The sequence below is a fragment of the Macaca thibetana genome, chromosome 13 (genome assembly GCF_024542745.1).
Source record: "Macaca thibetana thibetana isolate TM-01 chromosome 13, ASM2454274v1, whole genome shotgun sequence".
NCBI lineage: Eukaryota > Metazoa > Chordata > Mammalia > Primates > Cercopithecidae > Macaca > Macaca thibetana.
The window spans coordinates 96,424,097-96,448,933 of NC_065590.1; the positions used below are offsets into that span (position 1 = coordinate 96,424,097).

General features: G+C 41.0%; 1 protein-coding gene across 2 annotated transcripts in view; it reads left to right on the top strand.

The window, feature by feature from the left end:
* Window positions 1–24,837, top strand: part of NOL10 (nucleolar protein 10) — a 114,917-nt gene that overhangs the window by 22,017 nt on the left and 68,063 nt on the right. For both annotated transcript variants that reach the window (XM_050753907.1, XM_050753908.1), the window contains 6 exons: window positions 1,320–1,380; window positions 2,817–2,902; window positions 5,662–5,740; window positions 7,044–7,193; window positions 10,275–10,341; window positions 20,567–20,619. In XM_050753907.1, the coding sequence (XP_050609864.1) occupies window positions 1,320–1,380; window positions 2,817–2,902; window positions 5,662–5,740; window positions 7,044–7,193; window positions 10,275–10,341; window positions 20,567–20,619 (496 nt within the window). The remainder of the gene's footprint in view (window positions 1–1,319; window positions 1,381–2,816; window positions 2,903–5,661; window positions 5,741–7,043; window positions 7,194–10,274; window positions 10,342–20,566; window positions 20,620–24,837) is intronic.

Genomic DNA, 24,837 nt, shown 5'->3' on the forward strand with positions numbered 1-24,837 from the left:
TGCTCAGTTTGTTAACAAGTAACATAAAATACTGCAATTAAGCAAAACTCCCAGCAACTTAGTTAAAAAGTGCTGTTGAATTTATTCTTAAACAAAAAATCCACCGAAAGATCGGTGATTACTTTCAAAATTAAAGCATTTTTTCATATACTCAAATTTAAGTCAGTTAAAAATAGTTTATTATTATGACTTGCAGTGTTCTTTAAATTTACATTCATGGTTTTGTTTTGTGATATTTTCTCCTGTGGAGAAATTTTGAATTAATTTGGAGTGCCATTTTTCAATTTTTATGCTTTGCTAGCGGACATTTAAGGTTTTTAAAGTTTCCTTTTATCATACATTATAGTCTGCACATACGTATTATGCATTAAGAGTTTTTAGGAATGAATCCATCATCGTCATCATCACAACAAATAATAGCGATAAACTCAGTAGGAAAGCACTTACTTTGTGCCAGGTGTTATTCAGTCATTTTACTTTTATTAACTCATTTTAAACTTAGAACAGATTTATATGGTAAGTACCATTTTACAGATAGGGCAGCTGAGGCTCAGAGAGGTAAGTAGTTTGCCCAAGGCCACACAACTAGTCAAGAGTAGAAGCTGGATTACTTCTCATTGTGTATATGAAGAGCTTGCTGAATTTTTCTTAGTGCTTTGAGAGGATTTTTAAAGGTTAGACGAACATGTTGTGATAATAAGAACCAAGTTAACTCCAATTTTCTTTATTTCACATTGGCTAGAAATGCTTTTATTTTTATTTTTAAAAACTTGTAGTAGTAACTTCACAATGCATTATATTTAGAGTCCTCTGTACCCCAGGCACCGCTGAACACTTTGCTGTCTTTTTCATTTAATCCCCATAACAACCCCCTGAGGTAGGTGAAATATCCATTTTACAGAGAAAGAAAATGAGACTCAGAGTGATGTACCCAGGAGAAGCTTGTCAAGGCTCAGGATTGTCATGGTGATAGCATGTGTTCTTTTAAGAATGTTACCTGCCTTTGAAGAAAATACCTTGAAAAAATAGAGTGACCCTTTCTTCTCATGGTAGTGGAATAGTATTTCAGAAGGAAGTCCCTCCTCGTTTGTCACCTAGCAGGTAGAGTGTCACCCTGGGGATCAGAAACTCCAGTGACTGTGAGCCAAGCACTTAACCCTTTCAAACCTTGGTGTTTTCCATTTGCAGATTAGTGAGAGAGAATCTGTGTGTCTTCTTTCTTCCCAGAATTTGGGTTGACTGTTTGTTTATTTAATATTCCTTCCCCGCTAAAGTAGCTGCTAACTAATACTTTCTCTCTTACTGCTTTCCTGTGTTAGGGAGAATAATGTTTGTGACATAAATTCAGTGCATGGCTTGTTTGCCACAGGAACCATAGAGGTAAGCATATATTGACTTTATTTTTTAGAATATTTGTTTTATATTTGATTGGACTTTTTATTTAAAGACTGAGTTGCTTGATTCCTTAGAGCAGGATAATGAGGTGATAGCTTATATATATATGTATATGTATGTATGTGTGTGTATGTATATATTTATTTATTTTTTTCGACACAAAGTCTCGCTCTGTCACCCAGGCTGGAGTGCAGTGGCACCATCTCCACTCATTGCAACCTCCGCCTCCCAGATTCAAGTGATCCTGCTGCCTCAGCCCTCCTAGTAGCTGGGATTATAGGCACGCACAACCATGCCTGGCTAGTTTTTGTATTTTTAGTAGAGATGGGGTTTCGCCATGTTGGCCAGTCTGGTCTCGAACTCCTGACCCCAGGTGATCCACCTGCCTTGGCCTCCCAAAGTGCTGGGATTACAGGAGTGAGCCAGCGTGCCTGGCCGGGATTCTTTTTTTCATTAAAAAAAAAAAATTTTCCCCAGCTTTTTATTTTTAAAAAGTTCACATCTTTGTAAAAGTTTAGTGATAACTTATATATATTTTGCATTTTCTTTTCCTATAAAAATGTACATATATTAAAAATGTTTTTTGAACCATTTGAAAATAAGTTGCAGAGATGATATTTCTTCCCCAAATACTTTAAAATGGATTTCTTAAAAAGAAGGACTTTCTCCTATAAAGTCATATATGTATCATTATCATTACTAATAAATTTAATATTGGTGCAATAATATATATTAAGTAGTTAACATTGATACAATCATTTTAAATTTAAAAATTTTCCCAGTTATACCAAGATGTCCTTCAGCATGGTTCTCCTTGCCCCTCCATCCAATCCAAGTTCCAGTCAAGATTATGCATTGCATTTTGGACTGTTTTATTCTGGTTTTTTTGGGTTTTTTTTTTTTGTAATTTAAAAGAAATTCAGCTCATGTTAAAACACTTAAACAGTACTAAAAAGGTTATAAGGTAAACAGTTAAACTTTTACTTTCTATGAAATAAACAATGTTAATTAGGTTTATTTTTGTATGTGTTTTAAGGATTTCCTAGTAGCAGATTTTATTTATTTAATTTTTATTCTACAGCCTTTTTTTTTTTTTTTTTGAGACAGTCTCACTCTGTTGCCCAGGCTGGTGTGCAGTGGCGCAATCTCGGCTCTCTGCAACCTCCGCCTCCTGGGTTCAAGCAGTTCTTCTGCCTCAGCCTCCCGAGTTGCTGGGATTACAGGTGTGTGCCACATACCTGGCTAATTTTTTGTATTTTTGGTAGAAACAGGGTTTCGCCATGTTAGTCAGACTGGGTCTCGAACTCATGGCCTCAGGTGATCAGCCCGCCTCAGCCTCCCAAAGTGCTGGGATTGCAAGCGTGAGCCACTGTGTCTGGCCTTCTACAGCTTTTATTTTAAATTGTTTTTCATTTGCGTAGGGTAGAGTGGAGTGCTGGGACCCAAGAACTCGAAATAGAGTTGGTCTGTTAGACTGCGCCTTAAACAGTGTCACAGCAGATTCAGAGTAAGTAGAAATTAATTTGCAATGTCAGTTTTCATCAACTTTTGATTTCAGTAATGTATCTGTATTAAATTCAAATAAATTGCTAAAGGGTATCTGAAATTGTACTTTCCATGATTGTTTTTCATAAAAGTCCTCTCCTGTGAAAGCTCACTAGTGAGTAAGCCAGATAGAATTTCTTTCCAAACACTGTACAGAAGGTCTTGTTTCTTCAGTTGCTGTAGAATTTTATTAAAACAATTACACTGCAGGAATTTATATTCTGATTTTGTAGGATCTAGTGATAGAACTGGGAGTCCACCACAAACTCCACAGAGGTGTGCTTTGAATTCTAAGGTGGAAGGAAGCAAGTGTTTTTTTAATATTTTCTTGTTCCTGTTTCCCTAATTCCTACATTTAAAACAACCAGAAGAGTTTTCACTATTATACATCCATTTACAGTTTTATGATATTTCCTAAGAAAAGATACCTAGAACCTGAATTTCTGGAGTAAATAGCATACATGTTTTGAAGGTTTTTGGTACATTGCTAAATTGCCCTACAGAAAACATAAGCTCAAGTTAAATGTCTGCCCATGTGCCCAGAGCATGCATTTGCTCACTCTCCTCAGCCTGGACAGTCCATCACAGCCCTGCCAACAATAAGTCTTAGAAAGAACCTGCAGATATTGATTAAATGAAGCTTAGCAGAAATAATAGCTAACAGATAGTGCTTTCTATTTGCCAGGTACTGGGTCTAAGTTCTTTACATATATTAACTTATTTAATATGACAGCCCTTTGCTATAGGCACTGTTATTATACTTATTTTACAGATGAACAAAAGACTCATCAATGGCATACCTGTTATTCAGCCTTTAAGAATTATGTTGCAGAAGCATATTTGTTACTGGGGAAGGGTGGTCCAAATGTGCCTGTGAGTGGAAAAGCAAACCATACCGTTGCCTATAGAGTGTTGCCACCTTGTTACCAGAAAAACAGTGAACACAAGCATAATCACAGGAAGAAGCCTGGGTGTATACCAGAATGTTAAAACTAGGGTTTTTTTTCTGATTCGATTTTAGGTAATTTTATTTTATTTTTTTTAATGCTTAGTTTTTTTGTTTTTGTTTTACCTACAAACCTTAGAAGCTGTCAGTTCTAGGTGGAACCAACACAATATGAGAAGGTAATAAGATAGGGGAAGCAGGCTGCCATTTCCAGATGACATAAGTTTCTGTGCCTGGGAAACTCAGGAGAATAACTGAAAATCTATAAGAACTAATATAACAGTTAAATAAATTGGTTATAAAATGTGCAAAAATCAGTGACCTTGTTATTTATTAGCACTATCCGTCTAGAAAGGTTATAAATGGAAAAACATTCTTATAGCAACAAAAATTGTAAAACTCGATAACATATATGGGCCAGGTGCGGTGGCTGACACCTGTAATCCCAGCAGTTTGGGAGGCCAAGGCGGGTGGATCACTTGAGGTCAGGAGTTCAATACCAGCCTGGGCAACATGGTGAAAACCCATCTCTACAAAAAAAATACAAAAATCAGCTTTGAGTGGTGTCGCACACCTGTAGTCCCAGCTGCTTGGGAGGCTGAAGCAGGAGAATTGCTTGAACCGGAAGGTGGAGGTTGCAGTGAGTTGAGATCATGCCACTGCACTCCAATCTGGGCGACAGGAGTGAAACCCTGTCTCCAAAAAAATGCATATGAAGAAAATGATAAAAGAATAAGTAGAGAAATCTATCACTGTACTGAAAGAAATGATTGAGTGTACTTTGAAGAGCGAGTGACTAAAGTTGCTGTAGATAAGAGGCTTCAAGGTTCCCATAGGTGCCCCAGTGCAGTTACAGGCTCAAGCTCTAGGTGGCAGAAGAGATCTGATGATGACAAGAGCCGACAGCCAGGACTCTAGGTCCTGGGCCAAGGGCATGTGGACGATGGGATTGATAGCAATATTGTCCACATCTGACTCATCGCCTAGCACTCTTTCCACTGGAGATCATTGCTTTTGCTGCTGATTGGCTTGATTGGTATTTGAGAAGCATATTCTAGAGTTGTGGCCATAGCATTCACTCTGTCTTTGGTACTTTCAGAGGCTCTGGGGTCCCCATTTGAGGATTAGTCTTTTGTTTTAGCTGAGCTTGGCTAATTTTAAAGTGGAAATGGTGTACCCATATCCAAACAAAATTATTTCTTCTTAAATATAAAAGGGGATGTTTCTGTAAATACCTTATTCTGGCTTAATTAAAATGGAAGAAAGAAGTAGATTACATTTTGTATATAAAGTGTAATTTTATTTTGATTATGAAAGTTTGAATACAATTACCATTTACTTATTATTTTTGAGATAGGGTCTTGCTCTGTTGTCCCAGTTGGAGCACAGTGGAATAATAACAGCTCACTGCAGCCTCGACCTCCCAGGCTCAAGCAGTCTCTTGCCTCAGCTACCCAAACAGCTGGGACAACAGGTGTGTGTCACCACAACTGGCTTTTTTTTTTTTTTTTTTTTTTTTTTGTAGAGATGGTGTCTCACTGTGTCGCCCAGGCTGGTCTTGAATTCCTGGCCTCAAGAAATCTTCCCACCTCAGCCTCCCAAAATGCTGGGATTACAGGTGTGAGTCATCTTACCAGGCTGCAGTTACCTTTTAAACAGAAGGCTAGAAATGTGATTTTCCTCCATTAGATTTGAAGTGAAGATTAATAATGAACTTGTTACTTGGAAGGAGGTTTGGCCATATATTCATGAAGCATGAATATTTTGCTTTTCAGGATAAACAATTTACCAACAATCTCTGCTTTGAAATTTAATGGTGCCTTGACCATGGCAGTTGGAACATCCACAGGGCAGGTAAATATGTTTAATTTGGAAACTTCACATCTAAGTTTTTATTTCAGTGGTGTGTGTATGTGTCATGAGAAATATACTATAGGAACACAAAACGAGGCCATACTATTTTAGCCAGAGCAGGGGGTATGCCTTAATGCTGGATTCTTCTAGCACCTTGAGAAATCTTGACTCTTGCCTTGGTCAGTCTGTGGTGCTGTGGACTTGGAGCTGCAGTGGGATAGGCCTGCACCACCACACCTGGCTAAGTTTTTGACTTTTTGTAGAGACAGGGTCTCACTGTGTTGCCCAAGCTGGTCTTGAATTCCTGGGCTCAGGCGATCCTCCCACCTCAGCCTCACAAAGTGTGGGGATTACAGGCGTGAGCCACTGGGCCTGGCCATAAGTACTCTCATTAGTGGTTTGGAACAGCATTTCTCAGAGTCTATGGAACAGAATTCTGTGGTCAGACAGTCTTGGGAGTCTGCCAGACTTCTACTCTTAAAGATTCACAGTGGGTTTCAGTGCTTTTTAAATAAAGGCACTGAGGAATTCTTGCAGACAAGAAATATGTTTAATAAATATTTCCAAAATTCGTGTGTTCAAGGAGGCTTTTTTTGTTTTTTAAACATAGCATCATTAACTATAGCCCATGCCACGAGTGGTCAGCAGAACATGCATTAGCAGTGCTAGTCCGAGGAGTACTTCTTTCTTTCCTTCAAGGTAGAGCCTGTACACTTGCCTCCCCCTGCAAGAGGTCTGAAACCCTGCCTTGGAAGATTAACTTTCTCTGTCATCATGGGCTGGAGGGGATCTGTCACCTGGGACTTAATCCTAGGGGAGCTTCCCCAGGCTTCCTTGCCCCTAATGACAGGGGTCCAAAGAGATTTCCCCTTCTCCCAAGAAGTCATAGCCTTGCTACCACCACCTGTCTTGAATCTACTAGGACTGTTGCTAATTATGTCTTTCATTTTTGTTTATATCTGTTGCTATGACACTGCCTGGTATGTAGGCCCTCAGTATGTATTTGTTGAACAAATTAAACAAATTCTTATGGGATTTCATTTTTTGTTCCTTAGTATGTTCAGTACTCTTAAAAATTACCCTTGGGGTTGAATTCATAAAATGTATACTTTAAGGATTATTTAAGAGATCTTTCTGGAGAGAATCTCAAATCTCAACATCTTGAATAAGGGTGTTCATTGTGTTCATAACAAAGTAATGAAGAAAATGGCTGCCATTATTCTCACTTATAAATATTTCGTTTGAAGATAAAATGTCTAGTTTGTTTAAACAGAAATAACTTGGTTTTGATTTTTTTTTTCAGGTTTTATTATATGACCTTCGATCTGATAAGCCATTGCTAGTTAAAGATCACCAGTATGGGCTGCCCATTAAGTCCGTTCATTTCCAGGATTCATTAGATCTGATTTTGTCTGCTGACTCTCGAATTATCAAGATGTGGAATAAGAACTCCGTATGTATTTTTGGTTGAAATTACTTGCTTCTTTATTTGCAGGTGTTCCGAATGATCCTTTCCTCTCCATTGCCTTTTTTATGTGGGTTGTTGAGAAAGAGATACTGAATATCCATTTGGGAACTTAGTGGGAGGGCAGTTACTTTTGGATAGATAAGATACTCATGATTGCTTTCTTTCTGTTAAGAAATTTTCCTGATTATCTAGAACTGCCATCCATTTTAGATGTTAAGTTAGGTGGAGAGAAAATCATGGTTTAAAAAAGTTGATCCATGACCTGAGAAACCCCCTAGATATCGAGATTCCCTCACAGATGTAGGAAAAGTTTTAAGAGCCACTAATTATCCTTCCATGCATGTTTGTGTTGTTACATATCTCAAATTTATACTTTTCCTTTTTTTTGAAACAGAGTTTTGCTCTGTTGCCCAGGCTGGAATGCAGTGCTGTGATCTCAGCTCACTGTAACTTCGGCCTCCTGGTTTCAAGCAATTCTCATGGCTTAGCCTTGGAGTAGCTGGGATTACAGGCTTGCGCCACCATGCCCGGCTAATTTTTGTATTTTTAGTAGCGATGAGGTTTCATCTTGTTGGCCATGCTGGTCTTGAACTCCCGGCCTCAAATGATCCTGCCTGCCTCGACCTCCTAAAGTGTTGGGATTACAGGCGTGAGCCACCACATCTGGCCTTAAAAGCTATATTTCTTAAGAATATTTTGATGTTCCTTTTCCTCAGCTCTAAATGTCGTTTGAAATGTAACAAAATCCCGTATTGCTGGTTTTAATCTGTCTTCTGTTTTTCATTTTTCATTTTAAAACCGAAGTATTTTGAGAGAATAGTAGAAAGTTCATCAAATCAATGGGAAAAATGCATTCAGTATAGCTATGCTTTTAAGAGTTCTTTGCATTTAATTCATTAGAAACTTAGCATTCTTAGTTTAAAAACAGATCACTTTTAAAAACTTATTTGTGATGAAGTTGGGTGAACGGTCCACCAGCCTCAGCAGTTCGTGCCTCAGTGCAAGTGCCAGTCTATTCCGTGGGGGCTGCCTGTGCTCAGGCACACATGCTACAGACAGCCCCTCACAGTTCAGCTGCCTGTTGAGTCTCTGGCTTTCTAGGCTGTTACTTTGGTTGTTTAAATTTCATTTTGTTAATTCCTGAAGTATGGGTCTTCCTTGGCTTATTTTCCTTTTTTCTCTGGATCTCTCCTGGAGACCAGACGTGTGTTCTACATCCCTGAGGCCGTCACCTCATTCATAAGTTCTGGTGACTTTGTTTATGTTACAGAGAAGAACATAAAGAAAAAGACAGGCTTTCAGTCTGTCTAAATTCTTGGAAGAATTACCCTGATGATTGCCCAGGGAAGTGTCTGTGCTGTCTGCTTTGCTGGCTTTGAGTTTGGAGGATATTGAGGGCTTTTTTAAGGATGATTCGTGATCTTAGACCCGACCTTTCTCTGCTGTTTTTCTGGCAATTCAAACTAATTGGCATTAAAACAATATTTATTTTTAATACTGCAAATGCTTATGTTTTTATTCTTAAAAATTCATAAAACAGTGGTAAAGTAGAAGTTATTTATCCTTGACCTGGCTTTCATCCAGCCTAAGGGAAAGACTATTACCAATCTGGATGTGTCTTTCCATACCCTTTAACTTCTGCGTAGTTTCCAATGTGTGGATTAGTATCACCTTTGACACCTTTTTGTCATTGTTGTTCTGTACCATTCTAATTCCTTTCCCCTCGCTTCCTGGTTTCCCCGCTTTTCCTTCCTCTTTCAGTGGGAACTTGAGAAGAACGGGAGGCAGCTGTGTGAGTCTCACTGTTAGTCTTGGGGTAGGACTTGGCTGTGTTCTTCATTGGACACAAACCATCTTGTCTGTGCTCTGACACTGCTCTTTTTTGCCGTGGGCACTCAGTCCATCCTAGTGTCAGACTTCTCATAATGAGTTACAAATGCAAGAGCTGGCAGCAATTTTCAACATCACTTCTTGAAATCATCACACTGTAATTGCTACAGTAAATTTTATTTTGGCATTTTTTTTGTTTCTTATGACTAAAGACTTCCTCTTGACTAACACCCACATTACTTGGTTTTGCCTGACTTGCTTACCTTGTTTATCTTTCTCATCATCTTTTTCCACACCCACCTTCTTAGCATCTTTTTCTTTTACTTTCCTTCTCTTAATTTTTGAAAGATAGAACACTCTTCCCCCAACACTTAAAATAGAAATGGTTTAGCCCTAACTACAGAGTAACTAACGCTTAAGTATTTGTAGGATTTCATTTTGTTTTTTATATCCGTTGTCTCACTTGATCCTCCTCGAAAACTTGCAGTGCAGGCATGGCAGTGTTGTCCTCATTTTCCATGCTGGCCATCTCTCTCCTCTGATTTCTTTCTTTTCTTTTTTTGAGATGGAGTCTCACTCTGTCACCCGAGGCTGGAGTGCAGTCGTGCTATCTTGGCTGACTACAATCTCCATCTCCTGGGTTCAAGCAATTCTCCTGCCTCAGTCTCTCTAGTAGCTGGGATTACTAGATCCCAGGCCACCATGCCTGGCTAATTTTTGTATTTTTAGTAGAGTCGGGTTTCACCATATTGGTTAGGCTGGTCTTGAACTCCTGACGTCAAGTGATCTACACATCTCAGCCTCCCAAAGTGCTGGTATTACAGGTGTGAGCCACAGCTCCCAGCCGTCCTCTGATTTCTTTCAATACAAGTTAAACTGGGTACGCTTCACAGATTATGAAATATTTTTTTTTAAGTTGATGCATATTTTAAACTTCCATCTTTTCTTCCCATGTTGACATTATCTTTAAAATGTTGCAATTTTTCTTTTTTTTTTTTTGGACAGGTCACTTCTCCTCCCTAGGCCTGTTTCTTCATCTATAAAATGGGATTTTTTGATAAATTGATAAGATAAATTCTCTAAGATTTTTAAGAATTTAAATTTTGTATTTGAATTAGGCTATTTTATTTATTTACATAGGAGTAGATGGTTGAGTTACAGCTTCAGTTTATTTGACATTGCCAAAAGTTGTTGTCCTTTAACCTTTAATAATTCATTTTTGCTTGCTATTTTTAGGGAAAGATATTTACTTCCTTGGAGCCAGAGCATGACCTTAATGATGTTTGTCTCTACCCCAACTCAGGTATGCATTCTGTAGTGAACATTCAGTGAGACAAATAAAAAGGCTATACTTTTTTAGGTTTTAAACCCATTTTATTTCTTAAGATAGAATTTGGCTTTGTCAGCACAATTCTTGGATATTTAACTTAGAAGAATTAAGAGCAGGAAGTGGTGTCGATGATTCAGAAAATGGCACTCTTAATGACTCAGTGCTCAGCCCGCCCAGCTATTAGTGGAAAGTGGTAACAGCATACAGGTAGGAGGCAGGTGAAGTGCTATTTTGGTGTGCTCTTTAGCTCTTTTATGTGATTAGTAATAGTGTGTGGAAATTGAGGGCAGAGATTTGGAGAAAGCTAGATTGCCTGATAATACACAGATGGCTCATGAAACCACAGGTTTTATAAATTCTACGTTGTATGCTATTCAGCAATTTACATGTTAGATTTCAAAATTTAACAATGCATTCAAGGCAAATCTGTGAAGAATTTCAGAGTATGGGAGAAAAATGAGAACAGTGTCTACTCTGAGGACAGAGGTGCCCAGATCATCCTGATGGAGGGAAGTAAGGCAGAGTGTGAGAAATCCTATCACGTTTGTGCAAAGAGTACTTTGACAGCTTTCTGGAGAGAGAGTACTTTTACCCTGACCACCGAGAGCAGAGCAGCGAGAAAGTTTTGCTTTGCGTTGAGCTGGAGCGCCGAGTGAGGTTTGGTTAGGTGGAGTTGGAGCTGAGGTGATTCTCGTAGGAGAGCAGTCCAAGACGACCAGAAAGGATGGGCACAGAGGGCTCAGTTGGGGCCGGGAGGAGTGTCCTGTGCCTGAGCTGTGGTGGCTCTGGGAAGGCTGAAGTGGGAGGCAGAGAGTGGCAGGTGGTGGAGGGCTGGGCATGATGTGCTGAATGTCTTGGGCTCCGTGTGCAGTCGGAGAGGACTTGTTCCGACTGTGCTTTCAGAGGCAGGTCTACCCCGTGTTCCAAGGGTAGATTGGTTTTGAACAAAAGTGACCTAGAAGTAACTGATATTCTGAGCTGAGATGGGGAGCACAGGTGAGAGAGCAAGTTTGTAAAGATTATGGCTGCTTTTTCTAACGTGTGAGGATTAGGAGGTGATGGGCAGTTGCAGTATCTGGCAGTGTCTGGCTTCCCGTCAAAATCATTTGCACAGCTTTAAAGGTACAGCTCCCTTGACCTTATGCTAGGTGTACTGACTCATAGTATCTATGGAGAGGGCTTAGAAATGTGTGTTTTGTTGTTTTTTTTATTTTTTTTGAGATGGAGTCTCGCTCTATCACCCAGATTGGAGTGCAGTGGCACGATCTCTGCTCATTGCAACCTTTTCCTCCTAGGTTCAAGTGATTCTCATGCCTCAGCCTCCCAAGTAGATGGGACTACAGGGACACGCCACCACCATGCCTGGCTAAATTTTGTATTTTTAGTAGAAACGGGATTTTACCGTGTTGGCCAGGCTGATCTTGAACTCCTGACCTCAAGTGATCTGCCTGCCTCTGCGTCCCAAAATGCTGAGACTATAGGTGTGAGCCACCGTGCCTGGCCAGAAATGTGTATTTTTAACATACTTCCCAGTGGATTCTTAGGCGGCAAGCCCTGAATTGATCCGCAGACTTGTGCTTGGGAGGCATGTCTGGTGTCCAGTAGAAAATGTGGTCTCAGTGTAAGTGGGTCTGTAGTTAGAATGTTTTGCCATTATCCCAGAAGTGGTGGGAATGAATGAAGTGACTGATAGGGAAAGCGGAAGTGAGATAGGAAGTGAGCAGGAGCCAGTTCATTTGGGAGAATGATGGGGAGGAGCCAGCTGAGAAACTGGGCAGTAATGGACAGAATGACAGTGCCAGGCCCCACAGTTGTTGAAGTATGGGAGAGATTCAGTGGGCATTGCTCAGCAACTACTAAGGATTACAGACGTTGGGGCAGGAAGGAAAAAACTAAGTTTGATTGCATGCTGCTGTTATCAATCTGGATGACGGATGCTATAATACAAACTTATTTCATCTTTTATAACTGTGTAGTCAGTGGTCCATGGCTTTTTATTCCTTCTGTTTTCTTTCTTTCTGCTTTTTCTTACCTCTTAAGGGGTCAGAAAAATTGGGTAATTCATTCAGGGTTGGTCACCCAGGTGGTGTGTGGCAGAGCCTCAGTTAGAACCCAGCCTTCCTGATTCTGGTGCCCATGCTGTTTTTTCCTTTTTTTTTTTTTTTTTTTTTTGAGACAGAGTCTCCCTCTGTCCCCTAGGCTGGAGTGCAGTGGTGCCATCTTGGCTCACTGCAACCTTCCCCTCCCGGATTCAAGCGATTCTCCTGCTTCAGCCTCCTAAGTAGGTGGGATTACAGGCGCCCGCCACCACGCCCGGCTAATATTTGTATTTTTTGTAGAGACAGGGTTTCACCATGTTGGTCAGGCTGGTCTCAAACTCCTGACCTCGTGATCTGCCTACCTCGGCCTCCCTAAGTCCTGTGATTACGGGCGTGAGCCACTGCGCCCAGCCGCCCATGCTGTTTCTAATTACACACTGCTCTCCCAAGAAAGATGAGAAACACTGGACTTTATAATTTACATTTCATCTGTGGTAGTTGAGAGAATTTTATTATAATCATGGGAGTAAAGTAAAATTCTGGTGAGTTCAGGAACAGATTGCAGCTGAGGATGCTGGGTCCTAGTTAGGGTATTGAAATAACCTGCACTGGGGTCTGGGCTAAGTAGGTAAGCGAGTAAACCGGGTGGAGCTGAGGCTAGGTAAGGGTGATGAGCAGGGGTAGTGCGACTGGGGGAGTGACAGTTTGAAGGGCACAGAGAGTGGGGAGAGAAAGACAGTCTCACCTTGGGCTGTACAGTTTGGTAACCACTAGCCACTGAAGGGCATTGACATGTACTGTGAGTATAAAATATACATTGGATTTAAAAGACATTCTGTGAAAAAAGGATGTAAAATAGATCATTAATAATTTTCTATTAATTACATGTTGAAATGAACGTATTTTAGACATATTGGATTAGTAAAATAAAATTAATTTTAACATTTTATTAAATGTGGCTACTAAAAATTTTTAAATCACATATGTGGCTCACATGCTGTTCCCATTGGACAGTGCTGGTCTAAACTGGGAGATCTTCAACCCTTTAGGATGCTGGTAAGGTTTAATAGTGCTTGTGCCTGGCTGGGCGCAGTGGCTCACGCCTGTAATCCTAACACTTTGGGAGGCCGAGACAGGCGAATCACGAGGTCAGGACATCGAGACCATCCTGGCTAACATGGTGAAACCCCGTCTCTACTAAAAATACAAAAAATTAGCCAAGCGTGGTGGCGGGTGCCTGTAGTCCCGGCTACTCCGGTAGGCAGAGGCAGGAGAATGGTGTGAACCCACAGCGGAGCTTACCTTGAGCCGAGATCGCGCCACTGCACTCCAGCCTGGGCGACAGAGCAAGACTCCATCTCAAAAAAAAAAAAAAAAAGTGCTTGTGCCTGGCCCAGTGTAGCGGGGATTTTTGAGGCTGGTAGGTTGCCTCAGTTTTTCCATTGTAACGAAGAATGTAGAGGCTCAGAGAGTGAAATGAGTGCCAATCTGTTGCCACCCCGAGGCTGCTATGCACAAACAGCTTCTCCACGAGGCAGGGCTAGAGTTTGGACTCTTCTTGTGGTCAACTTGATATCTCAGGTCAAGTTTTGTGCATCTGTCCCCCACCTTTAATGGCTGTAAAGATCTATGAACCCACAAAGGGCGAGACTCCTTGGCAAAGAAGCCTCTTTCTGAGAAATACTCAGGCTCAGACTATTGAGGAACCCATTTTTGAAATTCCACCTGTGATGACAGTGTTTGGAATCACAAGGACAAGGAGAGGAGGGAGGCTGATGTTAGTAGTGTTGTTACCCAGGTAACTGCTGAGGAAGAGACTTAAATTGGATTGAGAGGGTGCTGATAATTCAACCACACATCTCTGGAATACTGATTTTATTTTTTTGCCTGGTCTGTATTTATTTTTTTAGAGACAGGGTTTCACTTTGTCTCCTAAGCTGGAGTGTAGTGGCACATTTATAGCTCACTGCAGCCTTGAACCCCTGGGCTCAAGCGATCCTGCCTCGGTCTCCTGAGTAGCTGAGACTGTAGATGCGCACCATCACGCTGGGCTCTCCCCTGGTCTTACAATAAAAATTTAAATGATTTGTCATTAAAAATGGCATAAAAATTGTAAAAATAAACATGGTTTTTAATGAAATTTAGAAGTGTTTCTCTCTGGGAAGAACACTTATTTAATGAAGATTATTATGGCCTAGCGCAGTGGCTCACATCTATAATCCCATCGTGCCTATAATCCTGAGGCAGGAGGATCACTTCAGTCCAGGAGTTCAAGACCAGCCTTGTCAACATAGCAAGACCCTGTGTCTACTAAAAATAAAAGAAATTAGCAGGAGCAGTGGCACACGCCTGTAGTCCCAGATACTCAGAGGGCTGAAGCAGGAGGATCGCTTGAGCCCAGGAGTTTGAGTTTACAGTGAGCTATGATCTCGAAACTAACTGTACTCCAGCCTGGGTGACAAAGCAAGACCTAAAAAAAAAAAAAAATTATGTTGATAACATTTTAATTGTAGAAGCATTTGTAGCACAGTGATTTTAATAGTTACTTATTACAGTAATATTTATGAAGAAATGTTTGACAGTTTGGTCAGAAAACATTCTTAGTGAGTTGCATTTTAAAAAGTCTATTTGGCAAACTGACCTATAGGCTGAATCCAGTCCACCACTTGGTAGTTTGCAGCCTTTGAGTTAAGAATGGGTTTTACATTTTTAAATGGTTGGGGAAAAAAAATCAAAGAACAGTAATATTTTATGACATGGAAATTCAAATTTTTGTGACTGAAATTCAGATTTCAGTGTCTTTCAGCATAAAGTTTTATGTGAACACAGCCACCCTTGTTCGTTTATACATTGTCCATGTGGCTTTTGCAGCACTGTGGCAGAGGTGAGTAATTTTAACAGTGACCAGGTGGGCTGCAAAGCCTAAAGTGTTTACTGCCCGGCCCTTTACAGAGACAGTTTGCTGATCCCTGGTCCATATTACTAATACAAACAAAAAAGGTCACTTTATCCACAGTATTTAATTATGAAAAATTTCAGGCCAGGCGCAGTGGCTCACGCCTGTAGTCCTAGTACTTTGGGAGGCCGAGGCGTCCAGATCACTTGAGGTCAGGAGTTCGAGACTAGCCTGGCCAACATGGTGAAACCCTGTCTCTACCAAAAATACAAACGTAGCTGAGGCTGAGGCAGGAGAATTGCTTGAAACCAGGAGGCGGAGGTTGCAGTGAGCCGAGATCATGCCACTGCACTCCAACCTGGGCAACAGAGCAAGACTCTCTCAAAAAAAAAAAATTTTCAAACATACAGGAAAGTTGAAAAAGTGGTAGAATGAACATCTTTATATTCTCTCCCCAATGTTTGTTATTGTTATCTTCACCATAACTGATTTATTTATCTCGGTGCTTCTGTGGTTGTTCTGGTGTCTTTGTGGAATCACTCAAAAGCCAGCTGCAGACATGGTGGCACTTACCTGCACTGAGGGTGGCATTGATCTCCTGAAAATCATTGAAATTATTAGGTCCCTTATCGTGCCTAATAAAAATGGCAGCCCTTTTTCTAATATTATCTTACATCCAGTCCATTTTCAGGTTTTCCTAATTGTTCTCCATACGCCCTTGTTAGGTGTGGGTTTTTTTGTTTTTGTTTTTGTTTTTTGTTGTTTTTTTTGAACCAGGATATAACTGAGGTTGTGTGTTACATTTAGCTATTGTATATCTTTAGTTTCTTTCAATCCAGAATAGTCCCCCACATCTTTTTCTTTTCTTCTCCATGACGTTGACTTTTTAAAGATCAGGCCAGTGGTCTCAGAATATCCCTCATCCTCGATTTATGTGATTTTTTTTTTCTCATGATGTTGTTTAATTTGATCCTCTACCCTGTATTTTTTCTAAAATCGAAGTTAAGTCTAAAGACTTAATTAAGTTTAGATTAAATTTGGGGCAAGAGTAATGTGCAGGCTGCTGGGGTCTCCAGATAGTCGCAGTATCCGAGAGGGGTAAGGTTGATGCAAACTAACAATTCCAAGCATGATGTTTCGGACAAACGAATGACTGTTACTATCTAATAACTCGTAAGAGGTTAATCAAGAGTAGAAAAGCTAGCCAAATAATTTTTCATAAGAGAGCAAGCAAAGCAAGACCAGTAGGCGCCCCTTCTTTGTGGCTTGGATCTGAGTGTGGCAGGTTCATGCGCTCTGCTATTCCTTGCTTTCCCACACCTTTTCCTCCAGCGGTACTCTTTGTGTCTGTGCTTAATCATTGTGGGCTTAATCATAGTTTAGAAAAGCTGAAACTGTCTTTCTTTTTTCTTTTCACTTACTCATTTTGGAGTAATTGAAGCATAATCATGATTATGGTTTTGTAATATTTTTCTTATACCAAGGCTGCTCAGTATGTTGGGAAATGGTTCCGCCTTCCTGCCTTGTTCAGGGCCCTGCTTGTATGGCTCATCCGGCCACCTGTACAGTGAGCAGCTGCTCCATGCGGGTCAGGGCACTTGAAGAGACTGCATGGCTCTATGACTTGGGTGTGCATCAGATTCACGACACGGGGAGCTTGTAAAGCTTACGTGTGTCTTGAGTCCCATTCCAGACCTGTGGAATCAGCATTGGTGGTTTCAGAACCTTTGGTAGAGAGCAAAGAACATGGGCACTGGGCTCAAGAAAGACCCAATTCAGCCTTAATAGTGGTGGAAATTCCCCAACCTCAGCATTCTCACCTGCTTTACAGGGCTGTTGGAGACTGCCTCTACTGGTAAATGTGAAAAAGTCTTTTATTCCCTATCAGTGCCCTCTAAATACGTGAACTGTTGGGGTCATCTGTAAATATCTTTGGTGCCTTGTATAGTAAACTCAAATGCCCCATACTTTCATTTTAGGTTCTATATAGGGCAGCAGCACCCCTGCCAGTCCCCTTTGGCACAGTTCTGTGTGCACAGCCTGTCTCCTCTGAGCTGTTCAAGGCAGTGACTGATGCCATATGTTTTTGTGCAGCGCTTCCCAACATGTTTGGCGAAGACCGGGATTTTGGTTTTTTGTTTTGTTTCGAAGTTTCTAATCCACTGTACCTTGATACATCTGTAAAATACAATACAAATGAATTACTAGGAATATGATCACACGTTTGGATGTCACTGCAGTGTTGAACTGCAGGTTTCTAAATGCTTCTTTTCAATTTCTGCGCTTATTTCCTGGCCTGGTGACAGTTTGCAGTCTGGCTCTGGGGACACAGTTTGAGCAGCTGTAGAGCACTGTGTTTGTGTCGTGAACTTCAGTGAGTCCTTTAGTCCCCAGAGCACATGCAGATGAGTACTGATTCATGCATGTTTCTGGGGAGGGCACTACTTTGTCAAATTCTCTTTTATTGTATTATTACAGTGTACAGTACACTGCATACTAGACACTATAGTGTACTGGTTCATATTGGAAATGTGTTCTTTTGACTCTAGGTGATATCTTTTCCTTCCTTTAAAAATGCATAGTTTTATTGTGGAAACAATAATAAACAACACTAAAATAAATTTAAAGGAAAAAAGTCCTCAATGCCACAAACTCTTTACACGTACTATTACATACTATTACTGTCTTCATGAGTGAAACCATATTAATCCTGTGTTCATATGTTTTAAGTTGTCCTCACACTGTACTTATGGTTACCTTTTGCTTTTTAGTTTGACATTGTATTAAACACATCTTTCACTTTGCCATGTGGTATTTATACTGACTTTTTAAAAATGGTTTCTTATTTGATCATGCAAGAGGTCTTTTAGTTTTATCTTAGTTGATGAAATGTCAGAGTCCCGTGTTATGGAGCTTTGGAATTGGTCGACTGTCAGTGGCTCTACTTATTAGCTATGTGGTGGCCCTGAGCAAGGGAGGTAACTTGCTGATAATGTGACTTGCCTGCCACGGTGCTCATGCTCTTCTCTTCTTCTGCCTTGATCATCTTAATTTCTGCTGAACTAAGACTTGCTTTCACCGGTTTATTTTTCTGTTTGTACTTGTTAGAAGCTGCTCATACTCTTTGGGCTCTATGATGTTCTTTTTCTCATTCATAATTACTTTCAGCCCTGACCCTCCTCACTTGAGTTTCGTAGTAGACCTACTTATATCATTAGCCATATGTGGCTATGTGAGATCCTCCCCCGTTTTAGAAAACAATCTAGCTGTGTGCAGTCTGAATTTTTTGTGTAATTACATTAGAGCACTTTCTGTGGTTTGTTGGTAGGTGTTGTTGTATTTCATTGTGGAATGTTCATTGTTGAGTGTTCAGGGTTGAGCCAGTGGAGAAGGCTTAGGAGAGGTCTTTAGTAGGAACCTTCCTTGTGGTAGTAAAGATGGGGCTTCTATCCCCAGAACTTCTTTAATTATGTCTGAAGGCTCCTGGAGATCTTTCGGCAGAGCTGTTAGTGGAGACCTAGGAAGCACAATCAGTAGAGGCCGTTTCCATCCATCATGACCTCAGTGAACATTGTTTGGAAGGCCAGAAAAAGTGCTAAGATGAAAGATTCTGCAGGGGTTACAAGCTATGCAAAACAGCTCCGATTTTGTTTTGGTTTAATGTAGACATTATTCTTGCTTTTTTAGACTTCGTTAGGTGCTTTTAGATGTTTTTACAGGGGGTGTGTGTGTGTGTCTATGAGTTTTGTGTGCATATATTTTTGGTGACCTGTTGGTCCCAGTTCAGGTCTAGCTCACACTTTTGAGTTGTGGGCAAGACGTGGTAAGATAGTATTGAGGCCGGGTGCGGTGGCTCACACCTGTAATCCCAGCACCTTGGGAGGCCGAGGCAGGCGGATCATGAGGTCAGGAGATCAAGACCATCCTGGCTAACATGGCGAAACCCCCTCTCCACTAAAAATACAAAAATTAGCTGGGCATGGTGGCGGACGCCTGTAGTCCCAGCTACTCGGGAGGCTAAGGCAGGAAAATGGCGTGAACCCAGGAGGCGGAGCTTGCAGTGAGCCAAGATCACACCACTGCACTCCAGCCTGGGTGACAGAGCAAGACTCTGTCTCAAAAAAAAGATAGTATTGAGTTCCTGCTTGAGTGATAATTGACTCTATTCACTCAGCATTTCATTTCTGTAACAGAGTCAAATATCATCACTTTTACAAACTTTTGTGTAATGAAAGGAAAGGCAGCAAAAAATATTTTTAAAAACAGAATCTAATCGTTGCCCTTAACATTTGGTATATTCATTTATCATTATGTGATCTGATAATCTAAATGTCTTCCCTCTATGGATTCCTCTTGTATCTTACAAATAGATTTGTAAAATGAATTATTATTTGACTGATCTGTAGAAGTCTTTATTTAAAAACAAACTCTTGAGTTTGCCTTTAACATTCCCTCATGACTGGGGCATCAGTCCCTCTGAGCTTTCTTTTTCTGATCAATAAAATAGGGCTGATGATATATCTTCTTTTAGAGGGTTGTTGCATGTTCACTAAGATAATGTATGTGAAAGTGCCTAGATGATTATGAAGGACTGGCCAAAGGCTTGCTGGTTTCAGTCTTATTTAAAGTGCAGTGGTCTGGTCCTGAGCAGGGGTTCTGAGGAGTTTTGATGTTTGCATATTGCCATGTTGGAGCTGCTTCAAAACACTTGGGGAAGGAGTGTGTTGCAAAAATGGCAGAGAAAAGGGAACAAAACTGAGACATTTGAATACTTTGATACTAAGTAGTTTAGTACCAAATAATAATGTATTTATAGGTTGCTCCTGGGGTTATAGAGAGTCCTTTATTGAATGCCAGAAAGTTATCTCTTTCTTCAGTTTTGCTTTCTTATATGCTGATCCTAAAGAGACTCAATTATTAACCGCCTGGTTGGTTCAGTCTGTTATAATTCCCTGTGAGGGAGTGACTGTGCTGTAGTCAGGGCTGTTAGAGTCCCTCTAGGACTTTCTGGTGTAGACTATAACAAAATGTAGACATTTTGTTTTGCAATCAGTTTTATAAAAGTTAGGAATCAAATTTGTTCTGCAAAATTTGAATTTGTTTTGCAAAAGTTAGGAATTTGTTGGGACATTTTGTGGGAAATACTTTACTTTTGGTTCAGTAATTAACAGAAGCTCCTCAGGCATTTCAGAATGGAAAGCAAATAGAAATGGGTACTTTCTTTTTCCTATGCGTTGACCTTTTTCATTGTGTTTATTTTTAGGCATGCTTCTGACGGCCAATGAAACCCCCAAGATGGGCATCTATTACATTCCGGTAAGTAATACAAAGAGGCATTTCAGTAAAAATAGGACAAGCAAAGATACTTTTTATTATTTATTTAAGTTTTTGAGACAGAGTCTGGTGGTCACCAAGGCTGGGGTGCAGTGGCGCAACCTCAACCCACTGCAATGTCTGCTTCCTGGGTTCAAGTGATTCTCCTACCTCAACCTCCTGTAGCTGGGATTACAGGTGCACACTACCACACCCGGCTAATTTTTGTATTTTTAGTAGAGATGGGTTTTGCCATGTTGGCCAGGGTGGTCTTGAACTCCTGACCTCAAGTGATCCTCTTGCCTGGGCTTCCCAAAGTGCTGGGATTACAGGTGTGAGCCACCACTCCCGGCCAAAGATACTTTTTAAATCGGATGTATTGAGGAACCTGGGTCTGCATGTGGCTATGTACATTAGACACAGTGGACTCATTTGTGGGTTGAATTTGCTTTCTGGAGCTCATCAGTTCATGCTCAAATGTTCTTTTATGGAAACTGTTTAATATCATGTTAAAATAGACTTTAGAAATTAGTATTTATTCTTCTGATTTGCATTTATTTTTTGTTTCCAAGTATTTCTGAATCTTAAACTTTCAGCTGTTAGTGATCTAGAGGTCTAATTCTAAAAAGTCTATTACTCTTCAAGTCATCTCACTATAGTTTGTTTGTTTCTTTTAAAAATAAGTCACATGTAAAATAAATTATCATAGATCATCCTGATCAGGGATGATATGTAGTTTGCAAAAAAAAAAAAAAACTATTTTTTCCCTCCTTAAATAATTCTTCTCTTAGGTAACCAGAAGCTCCCCACCCTTCCCTTTAAGTTTATAGTAGAAATGAAACAAGGAAATATGATTTCATAAGCAGAAAAACACATAGTATAAAGTTGGCATTAGATTGCTTTATACTCAGCAGTTATCTCCCTTACCTGAGATTTGAGAAGAGAGTTGAGTTAGGGGTACTGAAGATCGGAATTTGAGGGAGGTGAACTCTCTGTAACCACTGTCATCTTCCAGGTATGAAAATTCTTCCTGTCTATGATAGTCCTTTTAAAATTGCTCAGTTATGGATTAGGTGCGGTGGCTCACGCCTGTAATCCCAGCACTCTGGGAGGCCGAGGTGGGCGGATCACGAGGTCAGGAGATCGAGACCATCCTGGCTAACACGGTGAAACCCTGACTCTACTACAAATACAAAAAATGTGCTGGGCGTGGTGGCGGGCTCCTGTAGTCCCAGCTACTTGGGGGGCTGAGGCAGGAGAATGGCATGAACCCAGAAGGCGGAGCTTGCAGTGATCCGAGATTGCGCCACTGCACTCCAGCCTGGGCAACAGAGCAAGACTCCATCTCAAAAAAAAAAAAATTGCTCAGTTACGTATTTTCACACACAAAAAAAGCGTGCTGCTTGCTATTGACTCCGTGGTTACTGATGTGTAGTTGAAAGCACTTAGAGATACTTTGGTTGGTTGGTAGTAAAATGAAGGCTGTTCAAACAGGAGGCATTTTGGTTTTCCTAAGTTACTATTTGTTCCTTTTTCCCTGGACTCTGACAGATACTGCGGTCATATTCCTATCAACTTATCCATCTTTCCTTGTATTCACTTGTTAATACATATTATGGACTACATCAGCTGTGTGTCGGGAATGATGCTGTATGCTGGCAGTATTACAGCCTCCAGGGTACTGCCCTTCACTTTGAGGAGTTACTGTTTGGAATCCAACAAGAAAGTAGGCAGTTGCCTTTCAGTGTGAGGAATGCTACCAGGGTACTGTGGTGGGAGCACGTAGGAGAGAACCTGTACCCACTGAGGGCCCGGGAGCTGATGAGAAGTGTGGTTGGCACTCAGGGAAAACTTCCCAGAGGGACAGACTTTGAAGGAGGGACCTGAGGATAGCTGCATAGACTGGGTGAAGGGGTGGGGTGGAGTGAGGTGCCCAGTGGGAGAAGGATTTTTTTTTTTTCCCTTTTCAGTCAACTTTCCCAGGTCAGGCAGTAGACCTGGGATAGGATCTTGACAGTAGAGTGGGTGCAGAGTTGAGGGAGCAAGTACCTCCCATGACTGAGCATTCGAGTTGGGGGGCAGGTAGAAAACCAGGTTAGAAGGGGTCTTGTGAGCCAGCTGTGGGGATGTAGGGCAGGGAGTCCTGGCAGAGTTGTAAGCAGGGGGGTGATAGGATCAGACCTGTGTTCTGAAAAGATTACTTTTGCTGCCACAGGGGAATTCACTAAACAGGCTCTAATCTGGACACAACAAGCACAGGCTGTGGCAGCCCACAGGAGAGATGATGGCACCTGCATTACCTGTGCCAGGCTCCCTTTCTAGTAGTTGTGGCTCTTTGGGGTTCTGGGATAATGTGAGAGAAGTCTAATCTGGTAGGCAGTACTTGCACAGGATTCATCCTTGAATTGCCCAGTGGCATGTTTCAGAGGTGTTCATTGACTGAGAGCTGTATAGATCACAGGAAACGCTGCCCTCAGACCAGCTTACATAGTTTTCTCCCAGTTTCTGCCCCTTTGGGGAACGTTGTCAGGAGAGGCAGAATAAATCAGCTTGCCCCTGTCCTTTTCATCATGAGAAAGGTCTCTTTCATCTTCCTCTTAGAAGTGCTTACTGTGTTTTGATCACTACAGCAACATGGACAGCAAGTGCCTGTCCATGCCTTGGATCTTAGATCCCTTCCACATGTTAAAAGTAGATAGAATCAACTAGTGGGCAGGTGAAAAGCACTCTCAGTGTGGAGTGCTGCTTCGAGGTCTGCCTAGTAGAGGAGGAGGTATGGGCTCGAGAGCTGCATTGTAGAGAGGTGGGGAGGGGCAGTCCTGAGGACAGTTGCAGTGAGGCCACCTTACAAACCTATATGAGGATGGTGGCCATGGGGATAGAATTGGTTGTTATGCTTATAAGAGACTTGAAATTGATGAGTGTGGGAAGTAAGGAACAGGAAAGGACCAAGGATGGCACCCCAGTTTTTGCTTGGGCAAATGTGTGGATGACAATGTCCAGAAAGAGGCAGGAGAATATTAAAAATTGTTTTCCCTTTGGTATTTTCTGCATTTTATAAAATGATCTTTTAAAGAAAGCAAAACAACTTTTTCGTTTATGCAAACAGTGTATGCATATTCCTGTTTATTCTAAGTGGATTACAAAGTATACGAAAATAAAAACCAGCTATTCCCTTTTGATAATACTGTAACTACCATTCATATTTGGATGTATTGTTTTTCAGTTATATTTGTGATGTTATGTGTGTGAAGTTGTATTTTTTTTTTTAAGTTTTAATTTTGTTTTTTTTGAGACAGAGTTTTTGTTGCCCAGGCTGGAGTGTAGTGACACAATCTTGGCTCACTGCAGCCTCTGCCTCCCAGATTCAAGCAATTCTCCTGCCTCAGCCTCCTGAGTAGTTGGGATTACAGGCATGTGCCACCACGCCCAGCTATTTTTTTTTTTTTTTTTTTTTTTTTTTTGTATTTTTAGTACGGGGTTTCACCATGTTGATCAAGCTGGTCTCAAACTCCTGACCTCATGTGATCCACCTGCCTTGGCCTCCTGAAGTGCTGGGATTATAGGCGTGAGCCACCGTACCTGGCCCTGATTTTTGTGTTTTTGGTAGAGACAGGGTTTCACCAGGCCAGACACTGGTCTTGAACTCCTAGCCTCAAGTGATCCACCTGCCTCGGCCTCCCAAAGTGCTGGGATTACAGGCATGAGCCCCGAAGTTGTATTTTATATACAAATTGGTTCCTGGTTTCTGCAGTTAACCTTGGAAATATTAATTCTAAGGTACTGAAATTACCTAAAACATTTTTAGTTATCTCTATTATATGTCATTGGCTGGTTTATGACATGTCTATTATCTTAGAACTGTAAGAGACCCATTGTTTACTTCTGATTCTCTGGATCAGTTTCTTCGGGTGGGCGTTTTTGTTCCAAGTAATGGTGACTTTAATTAGCATGAGTGTGAGGGGCCGGATGATGGCCAGGTGATGAGAAACTGCCTCTTGACAAATGTTAGCTTATCTTATAAGACCTTTTTAGTTTCAACTTTGTACCTGAGATTTAACAGAAAGCTGTGAAAAAAAATCCAGAGAGCCCTCTCCTAGGTGAGCTGCATATGGGGACAGTGTGAGCAGAAGTTGCTTTAGTTAAGCGAAGCCTTATGCTGAAACTTGGACTTCAGTGTTCCTTTCTGACCTACCTTTCTGCCCTGCTCCCACAGTACTG